Below are 22,045 nucleotides of genomic sequence, written 5' to 3' on the forward strand. Positions count from 1 at the left end.
AAATTTTTTTTATTAGAGAAATTGTGGGTTTATAAACAATCATGTGTAAAGTACAGGATGCCTATTTACCACCCTACTACCAACACATTGCATTTGTGTGGAACATTTGTTGCTATTGATGACAGCACTTTTTTATAATTTTACTATTTTTTTAACAGTAATTACCTTTGTTACAATTGATGAAAGATTATTAAAATTGTACTATCTATCATCCATAATTTACATTAGGTGTATTTTTTCCCATATACCACCCTATTATTTACACCTTGTATTAGTATAATACGTTTGTTATAAATCATGAAAGAACACTCTTACACTTGTACTATTAACTGTACATCTGCAGTAGAGTTCACTGTGTTGTATAGTCATATGTTTCATCTTTTAATTTTTATTCTAGTAATATTTACATCTTAAAGTTTTCCCTTTTAACCACATTCACCTATATAGTTCAGTGCTGTTGATCACACTCACGATAATGTGCTACCATCACCACCATCCATTTCCAAACCTTTACTATCAACCTAAATAGAATTCTGTATAAGTTAAGCATGAACTTTCCTTTCTCTAACCCCAGTCTGTCTACTGGTAAGCTATATTCTAGATTCTAACTCGATGAATTTGGTTGTTATAATTAGTTCATAGCAGTGAGATCCTATGATATCTGTCCTTTTGTGTCTGGCTTATTTCACTCAACCTAATGTCTTCAAGGTTCATCCATGTTATTGCATGTGTCAGAACTTCATTCCTTTTTATGGGTGAATAGTACTCTATTATATACCACATATTCTTTATCCATTCATCATTTGGCGGACACTTGGGTGGCTTCTATCTTTGATAATTGTGAATAATACCATATTGAACATCAGTGTGCAAATATCTGCTTGAGTCCCTGTTTTTAGAAGGATTTTTATTCCTTACTAGCTCCCTAAGTCCTTTTTGTGCCAGCTTATGAAAACAAATATATCTGGAAGTGGAATTGTGCATTTTGTTGGCTGAATCCAGCTCAAAAGTGTCTCGTGAATCTCCGGCTGAACTGATGTTTCCACAAGTTTGATGTCGTGCAGTCTCTTTTTTTTCCTATGATGGGTTTTGTTGTTGCTGTGGTAACTCTGACTAGGTTTTTACAACTATGATGTGGGAAATAGCTTTAAAGATTTTCAGGCTAAAAAAACTATATTGGCAGAGAGTACTATACTCTATCAGACTTTTGGTTAAGAGCGTACGTTTTTTAGCTAAGGGTATCGCTTATTTAGCTTTAAGTCGTATGTTTCTGTGAAGTAAATTTGGAACTCCTGAGACTTAAGGACAAATGACAAAATATTACCATTTACTTTAATTAGAGATCAGCTTCTCTTTATCTTGATATCCATAGTTCTCATAACAATCTTAAATTCTTCGTGGTCTTCTGTTTCAGTGTTTCAATTTTTCTTGCCCCTTCTGATGAACTCTTCCTTCCCTACACCTACCGCTGTTCATCATTTATTCTTCTCCTTTAATTTTGAAACCAGAGTGCTCCTCTCCACTGGGAGGCCCTCTCCACTCCAGCTCTGCCTTTGCATTCCCAGGGAGAGCACTGGCCCTTTGTAAGTCGGTTCCCCAGAGCACTGACCTCCATCCAGGGGAGAAGGCTGGAGAATGTCCTGAGGTCTGTCAGCAACATCTTCAGGGTCCTCCATCTCAGAAACTTAATGTCACAGAGCACTGTTGACCCAAGGATTCTTGAAAGTCTATTGTTGACAAATAAAATAAGTAGTGTGAAGTAAAATGAGATTATAGACTCAGGTGAGAATGGAAAGGAAAAGGAAGGAACTATTAATGGTGGTGATAAAAGGAAAGATGATCAGATATTTTCTGGCTAATATCAACATAGAAAAACATGACTTTTTCTAGTTGAAGACTCAACAAGTTGCTTTTCAGGAAACAAGTGAATTTATGCAGTTCCTGACCTGCCAGTTCAGCCTGCATTACTTATTTTTTTATGAGTGGGAGATACATCCTAAAATTTTATAAGAAAAGATCCAATTTGTCCACCCTTGGAAAGTAGAGAAACGGCCTTTGTGGAAGCACCTGCTAGTCTCCCGGTCCCATTGAGCCAGAAACCTGAAAGGTCACTGCAGAAAAGAGGGGTCCCGAAGCTAAGCGTTTTCTGTGTGGGGACTGGCAAAGGTCTTGCCTAAAATTTAAAAGTTTTTAACTATAGACTGCATGAGTTTTCCTATAATGTATTGTTAGCTGTTCTTCATAGCCTGTAAGAACTTCATTAAGAAATGCCTATTGTGCATAACAAGAATTTAATAAATATTTGTAGGTGAATGGAAGGGGCACTCTTATTTTATATTTTAAAAGCAAGCGTAGGATTTTATGCTTGTTTTAATCATTTTTTTCTTGGAGCACATCCTCTTCATAAAATAACTTAAATGTAGAAACATATAGATTGCTTTTGCTACATTTGATGATTAAAACAAAAAAGAAAAAGAAAATCCTTCTACAAAGACTGCCAAAATAGTGTCATCACCATCTTCTAACTTTATAAAATGAATAAAAATGAGAAGGAGGTTAATACTTTAGCATCTGGTTTTCCCCAAACTGGAAAAGCTTATACTGGAAAATTATCTAGAAGCTACGTAAAATTGAAAAACTGAGTTTGAAATGAAATTACAGTTGGAGAAATTTGCCTTTTGTAAATAAGTTATAATTATCTAAATATAAACAAAATGTGAAAGTAAAGTGTAAAGTGTAAGCTGCCCTTTTCCCATAAGGCTTGCCTTGGTTTTCCTGCGAGGTTTTCTGGGGCCTTTTTCCCGGAATAAGTGTCCCGCTGCCCCGTCAGCATGTGAAGCGAGTGCCCACACTAGTGCTCCTCCCTCAGACGCCATTTCTGTCTTCACTGACAACTGGAGGTCAGGAAATCAGCAACAGAAATAGCCTTTGGGCATCCCTACCTGGTCACTGCCAAATATTTTAAATATAACGTGCACTTTTCTGATGAGGAAAGCAATAGATATTAGCGGTGAGACATTTAGAAAACAGAAGGATTAAACTTTTTAAAAATCATCTGTAATCCCACCATGTGTATATAGCCTCGTTAACTGTTAGGTATATACTCTTCTGGCCTTTAAAAACTTTGTATGTTGTGTGTTTTGTTGTTTTTTTATGAACTTGACATCTCATTGTATATGTGGTTCATCTCAGAAGCATTTTCCATGGTATGAAACATTCTTCTAAAACAGCTTAATAGCTACACATAAATAAATATTCTATGGATATTCTATAATTAATTTAACCAAACCACTTTTTAAAAATTGGGCTACTTCCACTTTTTTTTTTCTTTTTATGATGATATCCTCTTTTTGAAATTCATTTCAATTTTAAAGGCAAAAAAAAAACAAGACGGTTTTTTGTTTTAGTCTCCATTCCCTTGGTTACCAGTAAAGGTTGAGCATTTCCCCATATACTCACTAGCATTTTTCTTTCTTTTCTGAATTACATGTTTATTTCTTCTGATTACTATTGGAGTGCTTGTCTTCTTATCATTTTGTAAGTAGAATACACTTACCTTTTTCTGGTCACATGTATGATAGATGCGTTTCCATGTTAGCATTTGCCAGTTACTGTTGTTTTGTGGTGGTGGTTGTTTTTTTTTCCTTCATTGTTTAAATCTTCTGTTGTTGCTGTTCTTGGTTTGGGAGTGGTGACTTCGGAACCCTCCCCATTACAGGGCCTTGACTTGGGGGAGCCCTTGGCGGTCCAGGCAGCCCCTGCCCCCGCAGCGCGCACCCCGCTGCGCCCGGCCTGCCCCCCGCGGCCTCCCCGTCGGCGGGAGCTGAGCCCGCAGCCCAGCCGGGTCCCCGCGCGGCTCGCAGGTGGCGGGGCTATTTCTGTCGGTGTTTCTTCTGCCTATGAAGATCAGAACTGAGGGCGGCTACAGATGCTCCCCAGACGGCGGCTGTTAGTGAAATTATGTGCAGAGGATTCAATTTGAGGAAAGCGAAGTGAAGACACTGGTATTATTCAGAGACCAGAAGGGCTGTGAAGGAGCCTGAGCCCTGCCGGCCGCGCCTCCTCCTCCCGGGGGCGCCGTCCTGCGGGGCCTCGGTCCTGGCACCTGCCTTCTAGTAGAGGGTTCGCGAGGGGCGTTTTTCCCTTTTCTCCCCGCCCGCCCACTCCCCATCCCCCGCCCCTCACCAAATACATGACTCCTAGGGGCTTTTTTTGTTTTGTTTTGTTTTTTAAATTCAATTTTATTGAGATATAGTCACATACCATACGATCATCCAAAGTGTACAATCGGTTCACAGTACCGTCATATAGTTGTGCATTCATCACCCCAATCTATTTTTTGAACATTTTCCTTGTACCAGAAAAAGTAAAAATAAGAATAAAATATAAAAGTAAAAAAGGACACCCAAATCACCCCCTCCTATTTTTAAAATTCACTTTTACTGAGATATATTCACATACCATACAATCATCCATGGTGTACAGTCAGCTGTTCACAGTACCATCACATAGTTGTGCATTCATCACCCCAATCTATTTTTGAACATCTTTCTTACACCAGAAATAATCAGAATAAGAATAAAAAATAAAAGTAAAAAAAGAACACCCAAATCATCCCCCCATCCCACCCTATTTTTCATTTAGTTTTTGTCCCCATTTTTCTACTCATCCATCCATCCACTGGATAAAGGGAGTGTGATCCACAAGGTCTTCACAATCACACTGTCAGCCCTGTAAGCTACATTGCTATACAATCATCTTCAAGAGTCAAGGCTACTGGATTGCAGTTTGATAGTTTCAGGTATTTCCTTCTAGCTATTCCAATGCATTAAAAACTGAAAAGGGTTATCTATATAGTGCGTAGGAATGTCCACCAGAGTGACCTCTCAACTCCATTTGGAATCTCTCAGCCACTGAAACTTTATTTCTTTTCATTTCACATCCCCCTTTTGGTCAAGAAGATGTTTTCAGTCCCACAGTGTTGGGTCCAGATTCATCCCTGGGAATAACTCCTTGGTTTTTGAATACTTTTGGTGAGTTCCCATTGACCAAACTGAGCAGTTAGCTGCCCCATTTTCTGTTACATGCTGGGTTTAGAGAGAAGATTTTCATTTGCAGTCAGTTGCATTGTTCCTGCAAGGCTTTGTTTAGCTGCAGCAGGGAGCAGGCTGTGTAGGTTTAGCACCTTAATTGGTCCATTAGATATGCTTGATGTTTCACAGGCTTCTAGGAAGAGGAAATAAAGTTCATCCGCTTCAGACTTGTGGAGCCTACTAATGGAGTTTGAGATCTATTTTTGACATCGGTAAAAGTGCATTATGGAATTAGATTTTAAAGCATTAACCAAAAAACTACAGTGGGACTGACCATTAAGTCATCAAATCTAGTTACCCTCTACTAAAGCAGTCAGGTGAGCCTCTAAATTTGATTTCCAATCAGTTTGCTTGTTTCCCTACATTTGATGGACAAAGAGAAGTTACTGCTACAGTGTGTTCATTTTATGAGAGATGTCATGTTGAAACAATATTGTGTGTCCCTTTAAGAGAATCACCTGCAATAATATAATCCATGAACATACTGGAAGACACTCCTAGAGTGGATTCTAGGACTATCCCAGATTCATAAATATTGCAACAACAAAAGTCATTGGTCACGTAAGTTTGGGAGACTCATATTAAATTGCTTGTTTAGCACACAATCCCTCAGGACATTCCATATAGTTATATGTGTTATAATTTCCCAAAAGAGGATACACAATTTGTAGCATTTCCAAATGCATTTAATATCAGAGCCTTCTTTTTGGGGAAGCATCACAAAGAGCCCTCTCTTAATAAATCCTGCCCCATAGTATAAGCTTTTGGGTGCCTAGACATCCCTGAAGATTGAAAAAGTGATTAAACTAGAGGAAGTGGTTGCAACAGACAAGGTGGAATTTAACAAAGGATTATGAATACTGAATCTTTATATAATTTGTTTCTTAGGTGCTGAGGTATTAGAATAGCTAGAAGGAAAGAACTGAGGTGGTAGAACTGTAACATATAGTATCCTTTGGAATTTGTTCTATAGCTACTTGTTAAATTGTAATTTGAAAGCTATCGCCGTTTTCTGTATGTGTTATATTTCACAATAAGGAAATAACTGAAACTATGGTACTATAACTCATAACAACTTTGGAAATTTCCTATATAACTACTTGTTAAAGCATACTTTGAAAAATATTACCTTTTTTGTATATAGGTTATATTTCACAATAAGGAAAAAAATAATTGAAACTCTGGAACTGTAACCTATAATAGTCTTTAAAATTTATTCTCTAACTACTTGTTAAATTTCACTTGGGAAGTTATCACTTACATGTATACATGTTATATTCTACAATTTAAAAATATGGTAAAATAAAAAAAATTAAAAAAAAAAGAATCAGTTAACCTTGTTAGAGTTCTTTATTTTTCAGTATTTGTAGTTATAAACATATCTCTATTCAAGTAATATATACCCAAACATAACCTGATAGATTAAGAACATGCCTTCTCAATCCAGATGTTTTTTGTACAATATATTGGTAACAAAAGCTGAGGAATTCAGTCCATTGTCTAACAATTTGTTAATTTAGGTGGTGAAAAAAAAGCATTAAATTTGCATGTCTATATGATACTAGAATGGCCATTTGGGGAAAGAGGAGGAAATGGGGAGAAGTAAAATTTTTTCTTCATTTACAAATGGTTCTGACAATCATAACAGGCTAAGTTATGTTAGGGTCAAACTAAAGTAATTCAAAATAATTCAAAATTATTATATTTTGCTATTTAATAAGAGAATAGTTAGCATTTATTTTACTATAGGGGGAAAATATGAGAATCATTTCTTTTTTTTGTGCTGACAACAGTGCCAGCTTTTAGGTTGACTTGAGCTGCTAAATGGGAAGTGGCACCTGTTCCTGGAAAGCCAAGGCTGCCCTTACCAGGGACGGAGCTTTCCATGCTCAGCTTGAGCTGAGAGTAAGAATCTCAGGTCAGTTGATGCACGGTGTTGGGAAATTGTTCCCTGGTTTTCCCCAGTTTCCCTGCTGCTCCAAATGTGGCAGATTCTGTTTCTCTTTCCCATCTGGGTCAGCTAATTTCACCCCAGAATTGCTATTTTTGCTTAGTTTTCATATGTATTTTGCCCAGTTTAAAATTAGGCATCTGATAGATTTTCCCTATCTGGTCAAGTCAAATTATTTTTTCTGCTGAAAAAAGAAAATGTTAAAAATATCTGAAGGTGGGCCACTATGTAAAGGTGCAGATTTTTATATTTCCTCTGACATTTATAGCAAGACAGTTGTTATTGGAAAGGAGAAATAGATAAGCTTATTTTCCTTTTACATCTTTTACTTTTAATTTGGAGAAAATGTTATAGTACATTTTTAGAAAAATTTTTTTAGAATTTTACATGTTCAATATTCATTTTTCCCCATTTTAATTAATGTTTCTGTGAGTATAAAGGTGTCAAAAGCTGCATTCATTTTCTTACATTTTTGTTGTAACATATAGAACACAAGATTTCCTATTTTTACCATTTTAATTGTAAAATTCAGTGGCATTCATTACATTCACAATGTCATGTGGCTGTCACCACCATCCCTAACCAAAACTTTTTCATCACCCCAAACAAATTCTGTACCCCTTAAACAATAACTCCCCATTCTCCCCTACCTCCAGCCCCTGGTAACCTGCCGTGTACTTTCTGTCTCTATGAATTTGCTTACTCTAGATATTTCCTGTAAGTGTAGTCACAATATTTGTCCTTTTATGTCTGCTTATTTCTCTTAGCATAATGTTTGCAAGGTTCATCCATGTTGTAGCATTTATCAGAACTTCATTCCTTTTTATGGATGAATAATATTCTATGGTATGGATAGACCACATTTGTTTATCCGTATTCATCTGTTGGTGGACTCGTGGGTTGTTTGCACCTTTTTGGCTATTGTGAATACCGCTGCTATTAACATTGGTGTGAAAGTATCTGTTCAAGTACCTGTTTTCAGTTCTTTGGGGTATATACCTCGAAGTGGAATTCCCAAGACATGTGATAATTGGATAGCTAACTTTCTGAAGAACCTCCAAACTGTTTTCCACAGCTGCTGCACCACTTTCCCATCCCCCCAACAATGTATAAGAGTTACAGTGTCCTAGCATCCTGGCCAGCACTTGTTATTTTCTGTTTTTTAAACAATAAGCATCCTTGTAGGAGTGAAGTATCACATTGTGGTTTTGAGTTGCATTTCCCTAATGCAGGAATGATGATCAGCATCTTTTCATATGCTTATTGGCCATTTGTATGCATTCATTTTTTAATATCAGTAATGAAAAGGGATTCAATGGCCTTGGTTTTTAAATTTTTTTTTCATTTTCACATAGTAGCAGATGAACAGAAAAGTTAAAATGTTTCAAGAATAGTACAAAGAACTCCCATGTACCCTTCACCCAGATTCTCCAAATGTTAACATTTTACTAGATTTGTTAATTATTTCTTCCCCTCTTTTGCTTTCTCTTTCTTTCTTTAGCTTTCTCTCTTTCTCTGCTTAAAAACAAGGATGATCTCTTATATAACTATACTACATTTATGAAAATTAGGAAATGAGCACCAATTCAATACTGTTATCTAATATACATATCTTATTCAGTTTTCACCATTTGTCCCAATGATGTCCTTTCTAGACAAAGGAAATGCCAGGTCATGCACTGTATTCACTTATAAGTTCTCTTTAATCTCTAATCTTTAACATCTTTCGCAAGCCTCGTACTTCATGAGGTTGACGTTTCTGCAGCATCAGGCTAGTTATTTTGTAGGATGTCCCTCAGTATGGGTTTGCCTTATGTTTTCTTGTGATTGGATTCAGGTTATCTGCTTTGGGCTGGAATGCTACAGAAGGAATGTTCTGTTCTTGGCATGTTGCATAGGAGGCACGTGTGGCTGGTTTGCTCCAATCCTGGTGATATTAACCTTGACCATTCTGTTGAAATCTCTACTATCAAGTTACTAATTTTTGCTTTGTAATTAATAAGTACTTTGGGAGGAGATACATTAAGATTATGTAAATATTCTGTTCTTCCTCATATATTCAACCCATTTGTTTTAGCATCAATTAATGATTCTTGCCTTAATTGAGTAGTATCATGTTGGTTGCCAAATAGCACTTTTCTAATTCATCCTTTCTTCTACGTTTGTTTGTTGGCTCTCTACTACAAGAAAGAGTGTTCTCGTCTCTCTGACTTACGTATTTATATCAGTGTGGACTTGGGGATATTCATTTTAATCTGTGTGTTATAATTTTTTTCTCTCTTTTTTTGATGTTCCAGTTGTCCCATATTTGGCCAGTAGGATCCCTTTCAAGCTGGCTGCCATGCCCTTTTGACATCTCCCCATCGTTGTTTATGCAGGTCCTTACTTTCTGGCACTGACTCACCTTCTACTTTCTTCCTTGATCCAGCCTTGGAATCAGCCATTTCTCTGAGGAGCCCTGGTTCTATTTAGTAGAATGAGATTTTTAAAACATGATCTGGGCATTAGCCATGTTCATTGCTCCTGGAATGTCACTGCCTCTATGCTCTCACTGCAAACAGAGCTAGGAAATAGATGTGTGAACACACGGACGCAAGCCAAACATAGCCACATATGCTCTGCGGCTTTTGTTTTGAATGTAACGGGTTCCTTTTCTCCTCTGTGGAGTGAAATAGCATTGGATTGGAATTGTAGGTCGGGAGTTGTAAGTTCTGATTCTGCTCATCCACTCACTCGTTAAAAGAACTTGACCAAATCTCTTGTGCCTGCAACTTCAGCTTTTTTTTTTTTTTAATGTGGAAATTAGGAAATAAATAAAAAATGATTTTAAAGAAACCCCCATTTCTGAAATTCTAAATTGAAATTGAATTCCGAAATTCTGAAATTGAATTCTGAAATTCTGAAATTGAATTCTGAATTGTGAAATTCTGAAATTGAATTCTGAAATTCTGAATTGAAGATATTATGTATATAATGTTTTCATAAATCTTTCAGGGAATCTGAAGAGTTCCTAAAAAGGAATTTCAAAGCCACAAAATCACTGTACTTTAGATCTAGAATCTGCTTTAGAAATTATATATGTCAGTCTCATTTTCTAGGAGATAAATTGAAACATCTTCAAAGATAGAATTGCTTTATATCTGTGCTGTTCAGTATGGTAGCTGCTAGCCACCGGAGGTTATTAAGTTCGCAAAAATGTAACTATTGCAACTGAGGAACTGAATTTTTAACTTTATTTAATTTTAACAATTTAAAACTAAATCACCAGTGGTGGCTGGGGGCTTCCACCTATAAATGCCCTTCTGCATCACTGTAGGGGCAGAAGCAGAGCAAGGTCCCTTTGGTAGTGCAAAGCAGATGAATTAACTAAACCAACTTTATTTATATTAAATACTAAAACTTTTGGCACATTAGCTTTATGGTAGGGTATTTAAATCCCAGGAGCTTCAACATAGGCTGATGGGCTATAAGAGTGTATTAATTAGAATATTTAAAAGAAAATTTGAGCATCAACAAGAATTCAAGGAGCTTGATCTGTCTTCAGTAGTAATAACTGTAAATTGAGAGATTATTCCACTTGCCTATTATCAAAAGGAATTCTTCTGTTAAAGGTCCTAAAATACTATTGGGAAAGTTTAGGTTAAAATGCTAATACATTTTCCAGAAATGTTACTGTCCTTGTAGGTTAAATTATGTCATTTATGTTTACAACCTTTTACAAATGCTACTGAGTTTTGTTGTTATTTTTAATGAGAATATGCACAGCAGATAGTGGTGCCTCTCACACATGTTGGAGGGTAAATCAGGAAATTAGTTTTGGTGCTATGTATCAGAGTTTTAAAACTCTTCTTACCTCTGATCTAGTAATTCCCTTACAATCTAATTTACAATTAAACCTTTACGTATGTTAAAAAATATATTAGAAAAGATTTTATTTATGGGAGATTATTTGAGCAGTTTTATGATTCATGAATCAGGCAGCACCCAGACTGGAAAGGGGAAGCTTATATAGGGCAAAGGGGAAGCAAGCAGAAACTGTTCTGACTGGCTGACGTTTCCATTTTATGTACTGGGGGTCTTATAAAGTGGGGAGCAGACTCTGATTGATACGGTATGCGTGCCCATTTCCATAAGCTATCTCTTGGACTGAAGCTGGTTAATCACCTGCTTAAGTGCAGTTCTGTAGAGTATGTCCCCTTTTCTCGGAAAGCTCCTGCAACTCCCATCCTTTTTTGGAAAGGGGTCCCTCCCACCAACGCCCAATTCAGGTGACCGTTTTATTTTATTTAGCATGTATGATGGTACAGTGAAAAACTGGAATAACTTGAATGTGCCAAAAGATGAAACTAGCTAAGTAAGTATATTTGGTACATTATGAAGAGCTTTTCTTGTCGTGGAAAGTAGTTATTAAATTTTTAAATTGAAGTGCAGTAAGAGAACAGTAGTCACAGAATAATTTAAACTACATAAAATTTAGAAAAACAGTATGATAGCATCTGTACATCTCACATTGGCAAAGATTTTGCCTTTCTGAAACACCTTCAAAATGGGAGGAAGTTGTGGTCCTCTTCCTCAAACCTGTCTTCTCTGTCTCAGATGCTTAAGGAAATGCCGACGGGCTCACATTTGATTCATTCCTTTCCGTCATCCTCACGTTCAGGCCATAAGTCCTCCAACTTATATCCCACCCATCCCACCTATCTAATATCCTGCTCCACTGCTGTTCTTGCAAACCATTTCTGCTCTCCCCAGATTGTGAATAAATGACTGAACTGGTCTCACTGCTTCTATAGCTGCTCCACTTACCCTCCACTCAGCAACCAGAAAGACCTTTTAAAACTACACACTGGGTCCTGCACTCGTGAGCTTAAAGCTTTTCACCTGCCAGTGGCGTCTCCTTAATTTTAGCATGAAGCCCTTGCTCTGGACCAGGAGCCCTGCTCTCCTTTCTCACCACGTTTAACCCAGCTAACTTTCTTTTCATCTTCTTAAAACATGTCGTCTGCTCTGGGCTTCTGCACTTCTCGCTCCTCTGTCTGAAACACTTCTTGCGTGGCTTCTGGAATCACTGGCTTCTACTCACCACCCCCAGATTTGTTTTATTCATAACATGGATCTTATTTAATTTGTTTTCTCATATATTATCTATCTACATCCACTGGATATAAGACTTTAGAAGAACGGTGCCTGGCAGACAGCCGGCCCTTGGTAAATAACAAATGAACTAGTGAGCAAATCACCACAATCAGTGAGGATGCAGTGAAAAGAGCTCTCTTTGGTAAAATATATAAAAGTCTTTTAAAATATTCCTACTTTAGAAGTTTATCCTTCAGATGTTGCTAAGATTTGTACTACTCTACAGGCAGCCTCCTTTATAAAATTGAAAAATTTTTCTGGAAGCCACCTAAATTTAGGGAATCTGCTACATAAATTATGGACTCTCCATATAGTTAAGATCATGCAGCCAATAATGAAAGTGTTTTAGAAGCATATTTGCTGACACTGGAAGATGTCCAGAATATAAACTAGATTACATGATGGTATTAAAGTATTGTACATATTATAACACATACTTATGTATGCTTTGAAAAAATCTTCAAGAATAGATACTAAAATATTTTCAATGTTTAAGTCTGAATTTTGGGATTGGAGCTTGTTTTAAATGGTTTGTGTTTATTAGTATTTTTAATTTTTCTTCACATGATATTTATTGCTTATATAATTTATAATAATCTTTGGAATGTACATAGACTACATATGGAAAAAAGTGTTCCAAAATATTAGCAGTGTGTTTTAATTTCCTAGCTGCTAAAACAAATACCGTTCAATGGATTGAGTTAACAGAAAGTTTGTTGGCTCATCATTTTGAGGCTAGGAGAAGTCCAAAATCGAGGTATCTGGAAGGCAATGCTTTCTCCCCGGAGACTGACAGTTCTTGGTCCTTGGCTTTTCCATCACATAGCAATGCACGTGGCAGTGTCTTCTCCTTTCTCTTCCAGGTTCTGTTGACTCTGGCTTCTGACTGCTCCCGGGACTTCTCTTTCTGTGTCCGATTTCCTTTTCTTATAAGGACTTCAGCTATATTGGATTAAGGTCCACCCGCATTCAGTTTGGTTTCACCTTAACTAATAGTAACATCTTCAGAGATCCTGTTTACAGATGGGTTCACACCTGCAGGACCAGAGGCTTGGGCCCTGAATATGCCTTTTGTGGGGACACGATTCAGTCCCCAACACAGTGTTTAGCCTTGCGTATGTGGGATTCTGGAGACTTTGTTTTCCTTATATTTCCTTGCTTTCTAAACGCTGTGGTTTGTGACCAGCCTGATATTATGAGGGAAGAGGCAAGATTCAGGAATTGGAGCTGAGGGCGTCGGAGGCAACCCTTGCCCTCTTGTTGAGGGGTGAGACCGACGCGCACACTGAAGAATGGAGCTGGAGCCCCAAGGTCGGGACCAGAGCTACACAAAAGCCAAGCAGGTAGGGGTGAGACTCAGGGCCTGTAATAGCAGCATCCCCTGTGCTGCTTGGAATTCTCTTTTTAAATTCCTCTATCTGGAGTTCCATTTATTAGAAATGTAATTAGGTTAGTAAGCATCCTCTTTCAAATTGCAGATATTCTAAAAGCAGTTACTGGCCACTCCCAGCATAGGAAAAATTGATTTTTACCAGAAAGCTTCTATTTTGAAACATAAAATTGCTGTCAAGATCATTTTGGAATATGAGTATTTACAGGAGGACAGGACTGGGTGGGGATTGCACTGGGGGGATTTGGGGTCCCGAGGAAAGCACAGGCAGGGAGAAGGGGCCTGGAACTGGTAGGGTACCAGTCAACCTCGCCTGTTGTGTTCCAACTCTGAGGGAAGCAGGAGCGGCCAGAGGAAGTGGTCAGTCCACGGGGGAAGACTCTCAGGTGACCGACGGCCGGGCCACAGCAGCCCCTCTGATCGGTCCCAGAGGCCAGCTCATCACCATTCGGGTGCTTTTTGAGCATGGCCTGTCCACAGGGATAGAAGGATGAGTCTGGAACCTTCCTCTGCTGTAGTAATGCTGTTAGAGAAGGAGAATCAAAGCATGTGTGGCACACACAGAGGGCATGCACTTCTGTTGGGAGAATCAAGTGGACTTTGTGGAGGATGAGGGCATTTGGCTTGACCTTGAAACACTTGGAGAAATTCACAGCGATGACTGAGGAGACATTCCAGGTGGAAAGAAGAGCAGGGACCAGCCAAAAAAGAGAGAGAAAAAAGAAAAGTGCAGGAAATCATGAGGCATGTTAAAAGAACAGCAAATGCTTCCATTCCATAAAAGCTTAAGATTTTTCTGGGGGTGGGGGGTGGGGGGTGGGAAATAACTCTGGAAAAGTAGATGAACACACACTGCTCTGACCTTAACTCTGGAGACAGGTAGGGAGACCTTGTAGGTGTTGAAGCAGGAGATTGTTAGGTGACAGAGCTGTTTTTTTTTTTAGGAAATCTAATCTGACTATTTATAGGAATTGAAGGGGAAAGACTGGTGGTGGTGAGACCAGTTTTGGGGGCTGAAGGTGGAGGCTAGGGCTGCTGCTGGTTGGAGCCCCAGTTGTTTGGTCAACATGGCATGCAGGCTGCTAAGACCTATTCTATGTGTTAGGAGGAAACCCTGCACTAATTGAATGCCACTGTTGCCTAGTGATGGGCTACAGTGCCATAAATCTCTTATGGTCTGGTCATGCATGTAAATTAGGTTAGAAGGTAAACGAGCAGCAGAGGAAGCATTTCACTGCCCCTGCGCCCTCCCAGCGTGCTGTGACTGGCTAGGGCACGCTGGGGTCAGAGTAACATCTAGGGCCAGGGGTGGGAGAGAAAGGAGATGTTTGTAGTCTGGAATACACAGAAAAGGAAACATGTTGTTTTAGTAAAGGATTTAAGGTGTTTTGTACAAGACTTTCTTACATATTGACACAGTATATTTTAGTTCAAAATGGTGTTTTGGCCCCAAATTCTGAAGACAAATACCTGGAAGAGCTCATTGATCTGGTTCGAGGAAATAGCAGGTGTCCCTTTTGAAACTAGGCCAAGTTCCTTATTCTATTTTAATTTCTGATCTAACTCCGGTCTCCAGCTCTCATGCTCTCCCATTAATCTTTTCCATTTTTCTCAGGAAAATCCCCACTGAAGTACATTGTAATTAATTTGTCGGTGTTGACAACAAAAGATGGAGATTTGAGATAATATTTGGTAACAAGTTTCCTACATGGAAGTAAACACTGAAACTTTTGAGAAGTCATAAAAAATGTCTGGAGAGGTAGTAATTTGGCAGAAATTGTCTTTCCTTCAAAAGAAACAATTGACCCTTTCTAGAAGTTTCAATCCCAATAATCCAGACTTAGCAACCTAATTTTGCTAAAATGTTTACTAAGAACTTTTGCTTAAAGACTAAACATTTTTAATAACCACATCGTATTTATCCCTAAATTAATGTGTCTCACAGGAGGTGCCATGGGAAAGCCAGTTATCCCCGGTGAGTGCTTGTGGTCAGAGTCAGAAGATTGAAAAGGTTTGATTTTAAGCATAGTGAAAAAGTATTGAAGTATAAAATAAAAATATTTCTTGGTCATTTGGTAAAAAAAAAATACAATTTTGGCCATTGCTATGAAGTTTAGACATGAAGGAAAATTGTTTCTGCAATTTGGGGTGCTCTTGAAAGATTCCAGCATAATGTAAATGTGGATTTTGAGAAACAGAAAAGTACGTTGCACCTACTCCTCTAAAGAAAACAATTGTGTGTGGAGCCTGCTTTTAACTGAATTGAGTAAGTTTTCCTGAAGTGTTTGTAGCTTTTGTCACTGTCCAAGGTACTCTAAAATTGAGACTGAAAAAGAGACATCTTCCTTTTCCAGCCTCTTAAAAGATTTTGGCCTCTGGAACTCTTTTAGCAAAGGAAATAGTGAAAGTAAAAAGAGAATCAAATAGAACAGCTGTTGGGAAGGAGAAAAAAACAGAGTGCTAGATATATTGTAAACATTAGAAACAAATTACCTTCCCAAAGCTATACTTGAAATTGGAAATCAAGAATAAACATTAAGAACAGGTTCTGGAAAGTGTAATATGTGAAATAGTCCTAGGTTAGCATTGGGATTGGAAGCAGTTTAGATACCTTCCAGTAAGACCTATTGACATCACCATTAATGTGCAGTAGATAGAGCCGAAGGAACTGGTTCTTTTAATTATCTATACTATCTCTGTGGGGTTGTTTTTTGTTTTTTGTTTGTTTATTTTTGTTTTTAGCTTTTAAAAATTTCAGCAAAAAAAAAAAAAAAACACTTCATAAAATAAATCTGTTTTTACTTTTTCATAATTATAAATAAAACATAAATTCAGTGAAATCGGTTTTCAGCATTTTCTTCATAAAATAGCAGTAACCAAGTTCCAAATATTTTATATTGGATAAACTTTCAATTCAACCAAACACCAAGGATTTAAACTGCACCATTTTGATATTTGTGCTAATCAAATCTGGCAATATCTTTTTCAGGAGAATGGCCTATCCTTTCCATGTGCTTTCAGTTATCTGTTGGCACAACTAGATCTTCATTTATTCATTTATTTTTTTTATCTTCATTTTATTGAGATATATTCACATACCATGCAGTCATACAAAACAAATCATACATTCGATTGTTCACAGTACCATTACATAGTTGTACATTCATCACCTAAATCAGTCCCTGACACCTTCATTAGCACACACACAGAAATAACAAGAATGATAATTAAAGTGTTCATTTATTCATTTATATCTTCCCCATTGGACATATGCAGACCTCCCATCTCGGGGTGTTTCCTCAGGAATGTAAAACCAGCAATGCAGGATCACACAGTTTTCTGTGGAATACAGCTTTGTTATAAACAAGCACAAACATGAACAGACATCTCACATAAATCTTGCTGCAGCTTAAAAGTTCCTGTTTTATAAGAACTAGTTTATCTGTTGGCCAGAATTTAAGAGAGGAAAATTGGAAAGAAGAAAGAACAAGAAAGAGCAGGGTTAACAATTGAGCAGATCTGATGAGAGACAGAGAGAGAGAAATAGAGAGAGAGAGCAGGAGGAAGGGAAGAGACTATTGAAGGATGCAAGCTTCTCCCCAGCTGACCGTCTCAGGCCCAGGTGTTGTGCGCATGTGAGGATAACAGGGCGCCTTCAGGATAGGGGAAGAGCTGAGGGTCTGTCTCAGCCTGAGAGTGGTTTTGGGGTGACACTGAGGAAAGCAGGGGTCCATGAATGGGAGTGAATGAGCCAAAGGGAGGGCAGGGCTCCTCAGGGGCCTCCACACACTGCTCAGGGTCACCTTATAATTCATAGGCTATTATGTAATGTACACTTAATAAACAAGTTTTTATTCCCCCTTACTTTCTCAGGATTTATGTCTATCTTACTTTTTTTTAGTCAGAGAAGTTGTGGGTTTATGGAAAAATAAAGAAAATACAGAGTTCCCATCCACCCCCTACTGTGAACACCTTGCACTAGCGTCAGACCATTGTTACAAGTGATAAAAAGAATATTACTGTCATTTTATTATTAACTGTAGTCCATAGTTTACTGCAGGGGTCAATGTTTGTATTGGATATATATATTACCCGTAAAAATATACTGTATTTAAAGTGATTTCCATTCCTTTAAATCCGAATTATAAGTTGTCATTCGGCCCTCATCCTCCCAACATCAGCATGCACAGATATAGTTTATCTGTTTACTGAAAGGGAAGCCAAAAATGCAGTGATGGGCTGAGGCCTTAGCCTTGAGGAAACAGCAGGAATGACGTGCATTAGGGCCGAGCCCCTTTCCGAGCCGGCCACTGGGCAACGCACAGTTGGGGACGCTGCGTAGATGCAGGTGCCCCCTGCTCCATGCACTCGGATGAAGAAGTTGCCTTGAGCCACTCATCAGATGTGAAACCCTTTCTTTCTTCTCTTTCTTCTCTTGTCAGCACCCAGCTGTTTAGCTGGCTGAATGCACCCCCGTTTAGTTGGAAACCGTTGTTCCTGAGGGAAGAGTAGAGTGCTGTCTGCACACAATGCCCTGCCCTGTTTCCCTGCCTGCCTTCTCCTTGTGGTGCCAGCCGTTTCCCATCGGTGGGCGGCCCTGGCCGAAGGCTTCCCGGGTGCGGGGAGCCGACAGGGCCTGGAGCCCACTGGAGGGGCGAGAGCCTGCCCTTACAGCTCTGCAAGCTGTAGGTAATCCCACCTCCCTGCCTCATCTCCTCGCCTGGAAAACTGGCACGACCACAGGGTCCCGGTGAGATTAAACCAGTTCCTAGGTGTGGACACCTTAGAACAGTGTCCGACACGGAACAGGATGCATTTACACCATCGTTTTATTATTTCTTACCTCAAAACGCAGATTGTTTCCCCACCAGCCTGTCTCTCTCCTGCCCACAGCCCAGTATTGCACTCAGTGAGGGCCACACAGGAGGGCAACCACAGTGGACAGTGGGCACTGCGGAGCCCGTGGGAGGCATCCGGAAGGGGTCGGAGGAAAGTGGAGACGTGGAGGGCTTGTGGGGGTGAGCCCATAAGGGGAAAGGCAACCCCCAAGGAGTGTGGCAGATCGTGTCTGCTGGGAGGAGAGCTGGGCCCAGGGCAGTGCCGGCCTCTGAGCTATGCAGCTCAGGGTGGAGCGAGCGGCCACACGGCCAGGCTGAGGGCGGAGGGGCAGCCCGGGTTCATGCCAGAGTGCTGGACTCCTCCAAAGAAGTGAGACCGTTCGGGAAGTCATGTGATCAGATTTGCCTTCTGGAAACATCTCGCAGCTGCCTTGATGCCTGCTTGTGGATGTCGGGACTTGGGAGCCCACAGGACAGTTTGGAGGCTCTTAGCGTGGCCACCTGACCCCTCAAAACTAGTTGCTTCCAACGAGGTGAACTGGGAAATAGCCAAGTCCACTGAGTATGAAGTGTGAGTTCATAAATTCTGGGGGAGAGAGGAAAGCTGTTGTAATCTGCTGAAAGGGGTTATTTTTTTGTTTGTTTGATGAATTCATGGTCCATGGCTAAGGTCTTGTTCTAGTTTGCTAATGCTGCTGGAATGCAAAACACCAGAGATGGATTGGTTTTTATAAAGGGGCTTTATTTGGTTACACAGTTACAGTCTTAAGGCATAAAGTGTCCAAGGTAACACATCAGCAATCGGGTACCTTCACTGGAGGATGGCCAATGGTGTCCGGAAAACCTCTGTTAGCTGGGAAGGCACGTGGCTGGCGTCTGCTCTAAGTTCTGGGTTCAAAATAGTTTCTCCCAGAACGTTCCTCTCTAGGCTGCAGTTCCTCAAAACTGTTGCTCTTAGTTGCACTTGGGGTATTTGTCCTCTCTCAGCTTCTCCAGAGCAAGAGTCTGCTTTCAGCAGCCGTCTTCAAATTGTCTCTCATGTGCAGCTCCTGTGCTTTCTCCAAAGTGTCCCTCTTGGCTGTAGCTCCTCTTCAAAATGTCACTCACAGCTGTACTGAGTTCTTTCTGTTTGTCAGCTCATTTATATGGCCCCACTGATCAAGGCCCACTCTGAATGGGTGGCGCCATGCCTCCACGGAACTATCTCATCAGAGTTATCACCTACAGTTGAGTGGGGCATATTTCCATGCAAACAACCTAATCCAAACTTCCAACTTAATCCCCACTAATATGTCTGCCCCACAAGATTGCATCAAAGAATATGGCTTTTTCTGGGGTACATAATACATTCAAACCAGCACAGTTCTGTTTAAATGAGCTGTCAGAGCAAATAGGGTATCAGTTCTAACATTAATGGCACCTTACTGAATATACAGGTGTAGAATTATGAGAACAAGTTGATATTTTAATAACATGACTCAAAAGTTCCTGAAATTAACAGCCAGCATATTCCCTTGGTTAGTTCTTATGATGCTTCACGAATTATGTTGCTCAACTGAGTGGGATGGGGTTCTTCTACTTCTTCAGTCAGTCAGTCAATATTTAAGTGCTAATTGCATCCCAGCCGTCGTCCCAAAACTGAGCACGCAGAAGCATATGTGGCTTGGTTCATGACGTCCAGGCCCAGCTTCGCAAACTCTGACCTGCCTTTCCCATCCGGTTATCCCCATTCCCCATATCCCCTTAGGATCATTAAGGTCCACTGGAACAAATAGAAGAGGGAAGCAGTCGACAGCACTTGCAGCCCTGCCTTGGGAGGAAGCAAGGAGAGGTCACCACTGATTTGGAGTCACCAGAGTGCTCATTTTGGATGAGGGGTGATTTTGCCCCCACAAAGGGCATTTGTTCACGTCCAGAGATATTTTCGGTTCCCACATCCAGGGGGTGGGGCTGCTGGTGTCTAGTGGTAGAGACCAGGCATGCTTCTGAACATCTGCTAGTGCACATTACAGTCCCCTTCTCCGCCACCCACAACAAAGAATTATCTGGTCCAAAATGCTAATAGTGGCAAAGTTGGGAAGCTCTGCAGGAGACACGCAATCTCTGTTGACACAGGCTGCTTTTGAAGATGGAAGCTTCTGTCTCCGGGCTGCTTGGAGAGGGTGCCTGGTACTTAGCAGCTGTGATGTTGGTCCCGGGAGGTGACTGGGATAGGTTTGACCACAGCTGGCATCCACCAGCTCCTGCTAAGTGGTCTTTGGTCTCAAGGGCATTGAAAAGGTTAGGTACTTGCCCCTAAGAGTTCTTAGAAATCGTGTGTGTCCAATCTTTTTTTTTGGATCAGGTCCAACTACCCAGAGAGGCTAGTCAGAGAAGCTTGAAAGATGTGATTTTTAGAGATATGATCTTCTCCTAAAAATCACATTTCCTTTTCCAAATTGAATCCATTGCTCACCAAAACTCATCAAGTTAATTGGTTTTAATCAAAGCACTCTGGCCCCTAACTCATATGTTTCAAAATTCCAAAAGGGAAAGCAAAGATTTGACATGGGCTTTCCCCTCAGTCCCCCCCCCCATGCACCCAAACAAAGAGCCCTTTTAAAGTGAAGCCTAAGGTAAAAGAGTGACAGAAATGCTGACTTTAAAATTTACAGTGCAATTAACCGCTGTCTAAAAAATATAAATTCTGAGGACCTATACTTACCTAGGAATAATTTCTAAAATTTTAGTATTATATTCGTTGATTCTCCATCTCCTGTTTGAAGAGATTTAGAATTTTTCAAAACTTGCTCAAGCAGGTCAGTCTTTTGGACCTTCCAAACAGGGCAACTAAACTTCACATGATGTCGTTTCTCCGTGGCTCCTTCTCTGTTCTCAACCATGGGGGAGAAAAAGAACAGAGCTCTCCCTGCTTGACTGATTCTCAATGATCACATTTTTTTTTGTTTTTGATACAGGAACAAAAATCAGCGATAACCGTCAGGGTTTTAAATGTCATTTTTCATGTATCTGGACACTAAAAAGGAAAAAGAAGAGTCTGGAAAAATAGGAAATAACATTTAGATGACTTGATAAGCAATTACGTTTTTAACGTGTGTTTGGTGCGTGTCGGAGCTTCCGAAAGAACCCTGAGCTTGAGCTGCTGTTTTGCTACGACGCCTTCACCAGGAAAGGCTCCCCACTCCCAGCCACATGCATTTGAGCTTCACTGACCCTTTTGAACAGAAGCCTTTCTTGGTTTTACTTGGTTCAGTGAACAAGGTTACTATCTGAAAAGGGTGGCTTAGGATTGTGTGTCTCCTCACCCTTTTGCTTTCCCCTGGGTGAACTCAAGCTGGGCGGGAGATGATTCTCAGGGAGGCTAAACCGGCCTTTCGCTGATGATTTGGTCTTTGCCTGCCTGAGGGACTCAAAGCAAGAAGGGGAGACATGCAGATATGCTGCAGCACATTCAAGAGAGACGACTTTAGGATGGAAGACACTAAGCTGGGCTGTAAGTCCTGGGGTGTTTTGAAGCTTTTAATAAGGAAATACAGGAACCAGGAAAACTTCAAACCAGTTTTGACATCTTAGCACTTGTAACCGGTGGGGTACAGAGTAGGAAATTTTTGAATAGAGTATCAGTTTTAATTTTCTT

The 22,045-nt window shown here is 39.8% G+C and overlaps 1 protein-coding gene across 11 annotated transcripts in view; it reads left to right on the forward strand.

The window, feature by feature from the left end:
• The window catches only part of MAP7 (microtubule associated protein 7), a 174,749-nt gene that overhangs the window by 54,841 nt on the left and 97,863 nt on the right, over positions 1–22,045 (forward strand). Inside the window, exon 1 of one of the 11 annotated variants that reach the window (XM_037842475.1) lies at positions 21,660–21,901. The exons of the other annotated variants lie outside the window; for them this stretch is intronic. Within the exon in view, the coding sequence (XP_037698403.1) occupies positions 21,838–21,901 (64 nt within the window). The 5' untranslated portion in view covers positions 21,660–21,837. Of the gene's footprint in view, positions 1–21,659; positions 21,902–22,045 lie in introns of those variants that run through there. 11 annotated transcript variants of the gene reach the window in all.

This window comes from Choloepus didactylus, chromosome 7 (assembly GCF_015220235.1).
Source record: "Choloepus didactylus isolate mChoDid1 chromosome 7, mChoDid1.pri, whole genome shotgun sequence".
Classification (NCBI taxonomy): domain Eukaryota; kingdom Metazoa; phylum Chordata; class Mammalia; order Pilosa; family Megalonychidae; genus Choloepus; species Choloepus didactylus.